This window comes from Episyrphus balteatus, chromosome 2, assembly GCF_945859705.1.
Source record: "Episyrphus balteatus chromosome 2, idEpiBalt1.1, whole genome shotgun sequence".
NCBI lineage: Eukaryota > Metazoa > Arthropoda > Insecta > Diptera > Syrphidae > Episyrphus > Episyrphus balteatus.
The window spans coordinates 125,162,308-125,174,495 of record NC_079135.1 but is presented as its reverse complement, the minus strand read 5'-3'; the positions used below and the strand labels follow the sequence as shown (position 1 = coordinate 125,174,495).

General features: G+C 31.4%; 1 protein-coding gene across 1 annotated transcript; it reads left to right on the top strand.

The window, feature by feature from the left end:
* Positions 1-6,138: 6,138 nt before the first annotated feature.
* LOC129912019 (uncharacterized) lies at positions 6,139-12,159 on the top strand. Its single transcript, XM_055990101.1, has 5 exons — positions 6,139-6,404; positions 6,599-7,497; positions 8,610-8,732; positions 8,808-9,139; positions 10,893-12,159. Exons 1-5 carry the CDS (start codon positions 6,245-6,247, stop codon positions 12,004-12,006), a joined length of 2,628 nt encoding a protein of 875 aa, XP_055846076.1. The 5' UTR covers positions 6,139-6,244; the 3' UTR covers positions 12,007-12,159.
* Positions 12,160-12,188: the final 29 nt, after the last annotated feature.

Sequence of the window (12,188 nt, the reverse complement as noted above, 5' to 3'; positions counted from 1 at the left end):
AACTTGCAACTGTCAGTTTCATCAAAGTAAAATCTGTCTCTTTTGAAATTGACAAATTTCTAAAGCTATCGAAATCTAACTCGGATGCCAGTTTTTTAGTACCTATCGGTTATACTCAAGATATACAGAATACAAGCTAATATAGTTCAGATTTTCGTAGTCCTTTATCTTTCTGTTTTTGTGACCCCAACTAACAATTTCGATGTTATAACGATGGTGAGAAGCTTTTCGTCATCACTGATTTCACACCTAAAAGACTCATATAACCCTGTTTATCATCAAAAAGGCCCCCTTTTAAGAAGTACAATGAAATACTCCTGTAAAGTTTTTCATCAGTAGCCGAATGTGGTATTCGATCCTATAAATGTGCGAAGAAGTACACTGTAAGACTACTGTAAGGTTTCTCATCAGTACCAGAAAGTGGTATTCGATCCTATAAGCCTGCCACAGAATTCTTATTGGAAGCATAATAGGGCTATTCAATACTCACCAGGAGGGAGGAAAAAAATAAAATCAAATAAAATAAAAAACGAGTAATTATTTATACAATTTTTTATTTTTATAAAGAAATACAACTCAAATTTACCCAAAACAGCACATCCTTGGCCTGGTGTCCAAAATAATTTTCGAACAGAATCACACTGTTGTTGGCCTGAGAATCCGTGAAGAAAGGCTTCAGATTTTGTCTTATTTGGAAGATTGCAGTCTCTACGAACTAAACGAGTGATAACGAGCTGCTTTCTGTACAAAATCAACTTCATGCTCAACTTGACCATTACACCAGGAAGTGTTCTATAAACAAAAAACAAGAAATGAAAAAACTAATTGATTTGTGAATGTGATTGATCGAAAATTTACCTGGATAAGAAAGTACACTACACTTACGTCATCTGTATTATTCCAATTATTTTTATTTGAAGTTTCCATAGATAAAATATATGAAAGTTTCTGATCTTGGTAGTTGTTTATCTATGGTTGTGTGTTGTATTTGTTGCTATCCATTGATAAAACATTCAAGTGTGCCTGCCTTTGATATGTAAAGGGGTGTTCACATTTATAATACACGTGAAGGCATCAAAATGGCGGGTAAATATTAACATGTATTCTGTATATCTTAGATTTTACGAGAAATCTGTCATAAATAGACTTAATGACAGATTTCTGAACGCACCCAAAGTGTCATTGTTTATTTTTTCTTTTATTTTAAATCTAAAGGACTAGAAATTTGTGATTTTACAACCATTATTTGTAATAAAACACTTTGTATACATATTTTGACAGTTAAATAAATGGCCTGTCAAAAATTTCACTAAAAATATCAAAGTCTTAAAAGTCGTTAAAGAATTTTGTTTAAATGGGTTTCACATCCAGTAGATAGAAAAAATAGAATGTAATTCGTGTATAGGATTAAATTTTTAATTTATTAACTTAAAATTAGAAAATGTTTTAAGATATTTTGTAGATTTAAGATTTGCACCAAAACAATCGTCGTACGGTTTTATTTTTTTTGTTTTTTAATTTAACACCAAAGAGATATCCATCGTAAGTGATATTCGTAAATAAAATAAATAAAAATAATATGTGAGTAATCAAGCTATCTTTTTTTTTTAAATATTGGCCTACAATAATAGACCCGTTTGTACAACAAAATTTAAAGGTAGGTATAGTAATATGACAAGTTTGATGTGGATCGTATATGCAGGAATTCCAGCGAAAATTCTTGTCCTGATGTTGAGGAGACTATGACTTTGACGTTGTTTAGATGCACTGTGGCGTATACGTGCTCTATTTTGTATTTTTTTTTTTTTTTCAGACTGCATGTGCGAAAGTAATAGATTAGAAGATGGTTGATCAATCTCTGGTCAAATGACACATTATTTAAAAGTATTTTTTAATGCTGAATGGAATGGCACACGAAACGTCAACTCTAAACAAATTTGCAATCGTTTTTATGAAAAGATGAATATTTTTTAAGTAGGAGTAAAGGGGACTTACTTAAAAAAAAGTGTTCCTCTTACAATAAAGAATACCATGAAAGAGAAAAAAAATCAATAAATCTCCTTAAGTTGCAAATGAGACGATAGTAAAAGAAGTTGTAAGGGTGGTGCCTTTTTTAAATTTAACTTTTTTTTGTACTTTTGGACTTTCTCTTAATAGAGCTGTGATACATTTTGGAGTGTCTTGTTTTGTCATACATTTGTGTTTTTGGCTACAATTGTTAGTTCATCTGAATTTTGGTTTTCATAAATTTCATGTCGGAGTAAGTTCTTACATTTTTCCGGGTTAAGTTTAAAGAAGTTAAAACTACTTCGTTTGATTTTTAAACAAGTGAAAAAAGGTTTAAGCTAGTCGATTAATGCATGCACTGATTTCTGAATCTTTTGTTGTCCTCTATCCTTTTTGTTAGACACTTTAAGGAGTCAAACATAAGACGTTTTCTTTTCGTTTCTGCAGCATGTTTTTAATGTTAATAATTTTTTTTTTGTCATGTACCCCGAATTTAAGTCTAATTTGACTGAAATATAATGCCGACTTTAACGAGTCGATTTTAGTGATGGGAACTATCGAATAAAAACTATCAAACTATCGATAGTTGTAAAATATTCATTCATTCGATAGTTTAAAAACATTCATTCATTCATTCATTTAGTTACTATTTTCATTCGAATAGTTTTTTCATTCGATATTTTAGTTACTATTTTCAGTTACTATTTTCATTCGAATAGTTTTTTCATTCGATAGTTTAGTTACAGGTGACGTGAAATAACGCCAAATGAAATAAAGCCAAATTCCAAAAATTTGGCATTATTTCGTTTTTGAAAACGAAATAAGACCAAATTCTCAATTTGGGTTTATTTTGTTTTAGAAAACGAAATAATACCAATTTGGCATTATTTCAATTTTTACGAATAAAAAAAAAAAAAACAAATAATAAAATTTCTGGATAAAACCTGGGGTCGAACTACGGCATACGTACGTTAACGTACTGGCGCTTTATGTCTCTATTATTTTCTTCTTATTAAATAGAGAAAGCAATAGTCAAAACGTTAACGAACGTATGTCGTAGTTCGACCCCTGATATTTATCAAGAAGACAATCGAGAAATTAAAAAAAATCCTTTTGTTCATCAACTCCCATTTTGTGGACAGATATCGTTGTCGATGTTATATATGTATATAGTTATAGTTAATGTTTTGTTCATTACATTATTATTTGTTACCATTTATTACAATATAATTTAAATTCTGATTTTAAGAATGTTGATTTTTTTTTTTTTAATTTTAGTTGCAAGGTAGTTCAGAGTCTAAATTGGTTAATTAAAGGATATTTGTAAACTAAAACGAAATCCAAGCTGTCGATTTTAGATGCCAAGCACTAACCATTGCCCCATGAGGTGGTACAATAAATAGATATATATGTAAACTAAAACGAAATCCAAGTTGACGATCAGATATGGAGACTGAAAAAAAATTTTAAGGCATTACGAAGGGGTCAATTTGGGGAATCGAAAAATTCGCGCGAATTTTTCGAAAAATTCGCGCGAATTTTTCGATTCCCCAAATTGACCCCTTCGTAATGCCTTAAAATTTTTTTTCAGTCTCCATATCTGATCGTCAACTTGGATTTCGTTTTAGTTTACATATATATCTATTTATTGTACCACCTCATGGGGCAATGGTTAGTGCTTGGGACTTTGACGCCAGAGTTCTGGGTTCGATTCCCAGTTCCCACCATCTGTACTGTCTTTTGCGGGGAATTGACAAAGCCTATAAAATTGTATTGTCATGAAAAATTGCATCTCTGTTTAGTTGTATGAACTAGGCGGTAAATTGAAGGCGGTGAATCGAAGCATATTTCGTATGAAATCGGAGAATTTCCGCTCCGATGGATTTTCTCGCTAGGGCCGAGTATTTTCTTTTGAACATTTATTCTTATTCGATAGTTTTTTCATTCGTATAGTTTTTCTATACGATAGTTTTCTCATTCGAATAGATTTTTTTTGTACGATAGTTTTTTTTAGCCCTGATTTTTCAATCTTCAGTTAGACTATCAGAAGAATAAATGTCAATATAAAAAAAACTTTTATTCCTAGGAATAAGCTCTAACTGAAGTTTATCTGACTATTGAAAAATTCGCTCTTATTGAAATAGTTTAGTTACTATTTTCATTCGAATAGTTTTTTTTATACGATAGTTTTTTCATTCCAATAGTTTTTTTATACGATACTTTTTTCATTCAAATAATTTTCTAAACGATAGTTTTTTCATTTGAATAGTTTTCTTGAATAGTATAATTATACGATAGTTTTTATTCGATAGTTTGTTCGATAGTTTTTATTCTATAGTTTTATTCAATAGTTTTTATTCGAATGAATAAATGAATGAATGAATGAACTATTCGATAGTTCAAATCATTCGATAGTTCCCATCACTAGTAGATTTCAGCCGCACAATATATCGCTAAAGTCACCTACGGCTTACGTTTATACGAGTCGACTTACGCCGAAAAGCTTCGCCGCACGGCAAAAAAAAAAGATATTAAAAGTCCTTGCATTAATTTTTTTTTTTAAATTAATTATTATCAATGATTACAGGGGATAAAAAAGAGTAATCTTCTTCTTCTTCCTTTTTCTCGGCGCTGTTATGATCTCGATGTCGAGGGGATCATAACCTTCCCACGTTACTGCTTCACACTAGTGATCCGCCTGTGGGGTTCGCCGGGTTGACCTCAGAAATCGGCGGCAAGCCTCCCGGTTTTGTATTGTTCCATTTCTAAGGCCAACTGAATGCTGGTGGTTTTGCATTTGCTTGTACCAGGAGTTTTTAGGCCTACCTTTCTTTCTATTTCGTGTTGGAACGTTGTATGATATTGCTTTTTTGACGGGGTTCTCAGGATCTCTCCTTTGAACATGGCAATACCAACTGAGTCGGTCGTGTTCAATTTTTTGGGAGATGGTGTTTTTAACATGAAGGCTTCCTCGGATCTTCGTACTTCTAATTCTATCAAGCTTTGTTACTCCTGCTGTCATACGAAGCATCTTCATCTCAGCTGCCGTTAACTTACTCTCATACTTTTTGTACATTGTCCAACATTGTGAACCGTATGTGAGTGCTGGACGCACAACTGCGGTGTAGAGTCTTCCGTTCATAAAAAAGAGTAATGGTTATTTAAATTAATGATTATCAAGAGTAATGGTTATTAAAAGTAATGGTTAGTCCGATGAACTATCACGCCCGAAAACTGGGATCAAATCAAGCTGAAAACTCTTTTCATACAATAACTCATACCGCTACCGCATACGATTTCGGTTTGATTTGAAATAAAAAAAAATAAAAAACATAATATTAATTACAACTGAAAAATATTTGCATTAAAAGTAAAATTTTTATCCAAATAAAAATATTTGTATAAAAAATACAAAATTTATTGCAAATAAAAAATTTTCTGATTGAAAAAAAAAAATTCAATGCAAAATGTGTGCATTAAATATTTTTTTTTAATATACGTCGAATTTCATACAATTTTCACAGTTAGACCTTACATTAGGTTAGTTGAAATTGCTTATATATATGGTTAAAAAGCCAAAATTGAGACTCGACGAATTTTTAATGCACACATTTTGCATTGAATTTTTTTTTTTTTTCAATGCAAAAAATTTTTATTTTAAATTTTTTAATGAAAATAAATAACATTTTTATTTTTAATGCAAACCATTTTTATTTGCAATAAAAATTTAATTTACAATGCAAATATTTATCAGAATTTGCAATCACATTTATTTTAACGCAATTTTTGTTTGTTTGCAAAAAATATTTTTTTTTGAATGCAAATATTTTTTTATTTACAAGAAATATTTTGTTTTTAATTTGTAATTGAAATCAAATGATTTTTTTACAACCCTGATTTAATTTAACAACATCCATTTTTCGTCTTCTTCTTCATGTCTTCTTTTTTTAAATTTACACTTTACTCATTCTTGTTTGTGAAATTGTTTAATACAAATATATACTATAGTACGAAACTGTAGCAACGACATCCCTGATTAAAAAAAAAGCCGCTGTAACCTGTTCAAAAAATTTGACATATTTCTGAGTAGTACAAAAATTTGTTTATAGTTTCAATTGGAAGTGACCAGCAATTTGTATTTATTAATTTAAAATCTTCTTTATAACCTAAAATATTTATTTAAATCCTTTCAAATGAATAAAAGTTCCCTTAAAATATAAATAATATTCCACTAACAATGGATTCAACAAATATAAACATCAAAAACCTAACAAAAATCCCCGACAATGAATTCAAACAACACTTTCGTGATTGGATGGAACAAGATGATGTTGCACGTTCATTGCAAGCAAAATTACGAAAAGATTTAATTGCAAATTTTAATAAAACATCTTTAGGTAAGAAATAAACCTAAAATTCATAAATAAAAAGAAAAAGAAAACAAAAATAAATTTTTGTTAACATTTTCATCGTTTTGTTTACGTTTGATTAAGTTACCATGGCAACCATATTGTCATTATTTGAAAGGGTCGATAATGTAGTTCATTAACCGCCACTATTTTTTTTTTCTCTATCACACATTCACACACAGGCAAAAAAATCATCGCTCAAACAGGTGTTTCCCATCGATTAAACCTCTCTCCCTTACTCTTGGCATTAAATACACTCGCAGCTGAATTCCTTTATGCTCTCAACTGTCATTTTACGTTATCTGTATTTTGTACAGAAGTACCATACCGTAACACACTGCCTGACTTTGAGAGTGCACATCATTTCCGGTTCAGTGAACGTGAAATATTTGAAATACTTGATGCACTTGCAAGTAACTTTGACATGGACACAAAGCAATCGATTTCTAAAGAATATTCCTCCAAAAGGAACAATCCTTCTCTATTGTTTGTTATAATAAAAAATCTTTTAAGCAAACCAAAAGAGGAGAATAAAGAAAGACAAGAGTTGTTGCATCCAACAACAACAACGATCCCTCAAAAGTCAAATCAAATGCCAGCAGCGCCACCTACCTCAACTCCAACACAAACTGATAAACTAGATTCAACGAAAGTTCAATATCAAAGCAAAAATTTTCGTTATTTAAACAAATATTTGATGATACTATCGAAAAAGATGAAAGAAATGTCTGTGAATTTGGATGTTTTACAAAAACGAAATCTCGATGCTCCTCCCCAACAAACTGTAAAGAAATCACTTCAAGCGAGAAAATTTGAAAATTTAAATCGAAATTTAGAGAAAATATCAGAGAATTTGAGGCACTTGTCGGTGTCGAAGAGAAAGAACAAAAGATTGTCGGCTGTGGTAACAGCTGTCAATACAATGGCACAGCAATTTGAAAAGTGTTTATTGAATTTTGATCAATTAAATAAGGGAATGGCAAAAGGTGGCGCTGCTGTTGTGAGTGGGGGTCAGAAGTCGTATAGTGATTGGATTCATGAGATGAGGACGACAGATAATGGGAAATTATTTTTAGATAAGGTAAACGATGTATCTACAGTGTGGTATTTTGGTCTAAAACCTGGCAGAATATATTTGGGCACATTTTTCACATCAAATAGGTACTAAAAAGTTATTTGGAAGGAAACAATTTCATTGTCTGGGTACAGTAAAACCCACTTAATTGTTTGCCCACTTACATCCCGACTACACTGAGGTAAAAGCCACCATAAAACAAAGTAAAATCAATGAAAACCACATTGATTTAACTATTATTCGAAATGATTTTGCGTTGAAGATGAAAATTTTAAAATCAACGTGGAAAAAAGGTTATTTTTTCATGGTTTCGTATCTTAAAGTCACATAAATCAAAGTAGTTCATCTTTAAAACAAAGATGTTTCAACTTCAATTTATTTTTTCTTTCAGTGTAGCCGCGAGAAAAAAAATTATTAAAAATCAAAAAAAGGACGTTAAATCCTGTGCTATAACTTTTCTTAAAGCTAATGATTTATTTTTTATTCTGTTTTTTTTTTTTTTGAAAAATTAATGTCGTTTTCGATTGGCAGTCCGGAAGCGTCCGGAATCATTCAGAAGACTTCTGAAAGTGTTTTATTCGCACAAAAATGGCAGACAGAATGCTTCTTAGAAGCGAAATTCTCTTCTCGATTTAAAATCAGAAGCACTAATACATGAACACTAAAATGTCAACAAAAAAATACTCAATCATTCTTTTTTTGTTGTCATTCAAAAATTTATTATTTAATGAAATTAAAATTAATTAGAAAGTTAAAATGGGTACCTTAATGCAATGATATATTTTTTTAACCATTTTTCTTCTTCATCGACGTCTTCAGATTTATAATTTTTCATAATTTTTTCGTTTGGAAGAAAAAAAATAAAATTTATTTGAAATTTCACAAACACAAAAAAAAAACAGAATTGAGTGGAAGCGATTCAAACTGTTTTATTGGATTTCAGAATGAGTGAATCCTTGAGTGAAACCAATCAAAAACGACATAAATTTTAAAGATGAAATTTTTGAAAATTGAGAAATTTGATTTATGACCACGTTTTAGGTAAAAATATCGCACTGTGCTATGGTTCCTAGTTGTAGTTAGCAAGGGAAATGATATTTATGTTGCATAATTTGCAGATTGAATCATCTTTAAGTAAAACTTTACAACGAGAGAGAAAGAAAATGGAGACTGAACTTGCACAGCGAATTCAAATTCAAAAAGACATGCTTAAGTCTAAGTACAAACATAAACTTACAGAGGTATTACATTTTCTTCAAATCCAACTCTTTATTTTTAATCATTATTATTTTTTTTTTTTTTCTATATCAAAACAGGAACTTTCTGTGATAAGTACATCTAGAGGCAAAACAGATAACTGCCAGCAGGCAAATGATGTTTTCGAAAAGAAATTGAATGAATTTGAAGTCAAACATAAAGAATTGCATTTGAAAATTCAGGAAGCAGAAAAAAGACTTACAGAGTCTTCAACACAAAATGCACAACCGGAAATGTTAAAAAATAAAATTACACAAACAACAACTAAGGATATTGATATACCAACGAAATCAATTCAAATTCTAGCGAATGAGCAAAATCAGTTACAGGAAATGGTTAAAAATATATCGGAACAGGAGCGGCAAGTTGATCATATTGTTTTCGATGCTAAGTAAGTATACCCAAAAATACATATGTATATGCATTTATTTAGGGTTCCCAAGGTAGGTAAAATAAGAATTAAAATACGCAATTTTGTACTTGAACGCTTCGAATATTTCGAAATTTCATTATTTTTACAATAATGCAAGTTTCGGATTCGGAAAAAAAATCGAACTCGAGATAACAATTTTACATGACATTACAATAATGGAGAATGTCAAAAAATTGGTCCGGCAATTCCATCTGTCTGTCTGTCCGTCTGTGTGTATCTCGACCTACGGCCTAAACTACAAGAGCGATATTCTTCAAACTTGATAGTAAATAGTTTTGCGTGATTCCCTAGACCTAGAGGACAAATTGAAATTTTTTTTAAGGACCAAAACTAACTATAATTGTTGTTCAAAAACGGCTTTAACATTTTTGATTACATTTTTTGTACATACCTACACATACTTAAGAGCCAAAAAAATATTTTTTGTACCGTTATTCGTACCTGTCATAAAAAGATTTTTTTTATTTATGAAATTCTCGGAAATGACGAGGCCGATTTTAGCCACAATTTAACTGCTGGGTCTTTGGACTTTTGCCAATACCGTTAAAGTGAACCGGTTTTTAAAAAAATAGTACAGCAATCTCTTTGTCTCAATGAATACTCGATACCCTATTTTGTATTTTATTTATAAACCGTCATTAGAAAGTTTCGGCTTAGGTTTTGGTTTTTCGGTTCAGACTTTTTTTTGAGCATTTCTTACTCTGGTCGAAACTTCGTAAAAACGGTAAAAAAAAAAATACTTACCAAGTTTTTATTCAGACAAATCGACTGCCGTACAATTTTTTTTTTTTGAGCATTTCAACTCTTCTGGTCGAAAAAAAAACTTAAAAATTAATCATAATCATTGAGACAGAACGATTGCTATACTTCTTTAAAAAATCAATTCACTTTCAAGGTGAAGTCCAAAGGCCAAGCAGTTAAATTGTCTGCAAAGTTCAGGGTCTTAAAAACTGTGTTAAAAAAATAAATACAAAAAAAACACCAAACAAATTACAACTATGGGAAGCAAAGTAATCTTCTAAACTCAATTATGTAAAAGGTATAAAAAATGTACCTATTTATGTAGTGCAATTTTTGTTTTCATTTCAGAAACATTATCTTAGTTAGTATTTTTACAACCCTGAAACTACTCATCGTAAGAAAAACTTCTTTGGTTCAGTTGAAACCAGCCATTTTTTTTAGTAAAATACCTCTAGAATCCAGAATTATAGTAGCCTTTTTATGATACGAGAAGCTACTTAATTTTTGTAAATACTCTTACCCAAAACAAAGACAAACGAATAATAAACTGACTCGGTTTGGTTAATCATAAAATGGTTTTTTTTTATATATAAATAGAAGCAAATGTTCCACATACACCACAGTGACCTCAGCCTTTCCAGTCAGCTTGATCTTTAGCCAGCTGTCTTATCCAGAACAAATTTTTCTTTGTCTTTAATACGAGGGAAATGCTACTGATTAATGACAAAAGACGCAACTAATAAAACAAGGAGTGACTGCTACCAAAAAACAAAACATTTTCTTGGGTTCACTTCAAAACACTTTTATTATTATTCGGGAATAATCTTCTTAAAATGATGAAGTTTTTTTTAAACCAGAGAAAAAACTAAATAAAAGGTTCATCTCATTCAGATGACTCAATAATTTTACCTCTCGAAAGTTTATTACATAAACATTAATTTATTTATAAATTTCATTTCTTTCATTATAGACTACGAGTTCAAGAATTGGAACATGAAAGCAATCAACTAGATCGAAGTTTCCGTGACTATCTCGAGAGACAACGTTCAGAAAAGCAAAAAATGCGTGAAAATGCCACATCCATTTGGCAAAGCTATGCCCTTGGCAAATCTATTTTAAAAGCCAAAAGTATTCCAAGTCGTTTGAATACAACCACCACGACCAAAGTAGAGAAAAATCCTTCCATGACTTTTGAAAGAATAAGTGCAACAGCAGACTTAACTATTCCCACAATTTGCATCGACGATGTCAGTACAACATCAATAAGCCCTCCAGTATTTGAGAATCCCTTTCGCATAGCAAAAAGTAAAGTCCTTTCAAGGACCAAGACGACGACATTTCCAAAGCAACCATCACCACCAGCATCACCACTACCGGAACTTCCTCTTACAGACACCACCGCCACCGATTCAATTGCAGAGAATTGCACTCGAGACCAACAACTACTAAAAAGCAAACAACAACGGCCTACAATATTACGATTGATCGAACACAAGGACGAAAAAGACAAGATTCGCACAAAAATGCCAAATCATCGAACTGATGCCACTCACAGTCAAAGTAAATTGAATCAACCCACCCACCACGAACTGATGCTATCCCCCGAGTTCAACACAGATGACATCACTTTGGATGGCATCGAGCTAAGTCCAACTACAGCCAAATCGTCCTCGATTCGAAGTGGTGACTCGAGTTGTAGCAGTGCCAGAGGGGTTTTCAAGCTAAAACGACAACTTTTTGCTACAAATAGTGGAAAAGGTTCACCATCGTCGTCGACGACAAGTAATGCCCAGCAAATAATAAATGATAATGATGACAACAAAGAACCAAAAGAGCCACTTGCACAGATTAACAAGCATCAAATTGCTGCTGATGTCGATAGAAAAAAAGTCCACACTGAAGGACGACACAATAAAGATGCAGCGGTGAATAAGGAAATAATGAAGATGAATTTAGATGGGAGAGCAAGTGAAAATAAAGATGTCGAAGAAGAATTGTTCTTGGGAACATCAACAGGTGTCGAGTTGGTAGATCCTTTGAAGATGATGGAAAAAGAAGAAGAAGAAGATGCCACATCACAGTAAAGTTTTCATTTGAATATTCCCACTCAATTGATGGAGAAAAAGGATACAACTTAAGATAAATCAAGTTAATGTTAAAACAGGTCATTGGGAGAAAATAATATGAAATGTTTTTCTTTTTTTTTTTTCATTTTTAAATTGATTGTGTAAATGGCTTCAAGGTCAAACTTTGGATTTTGCAATTT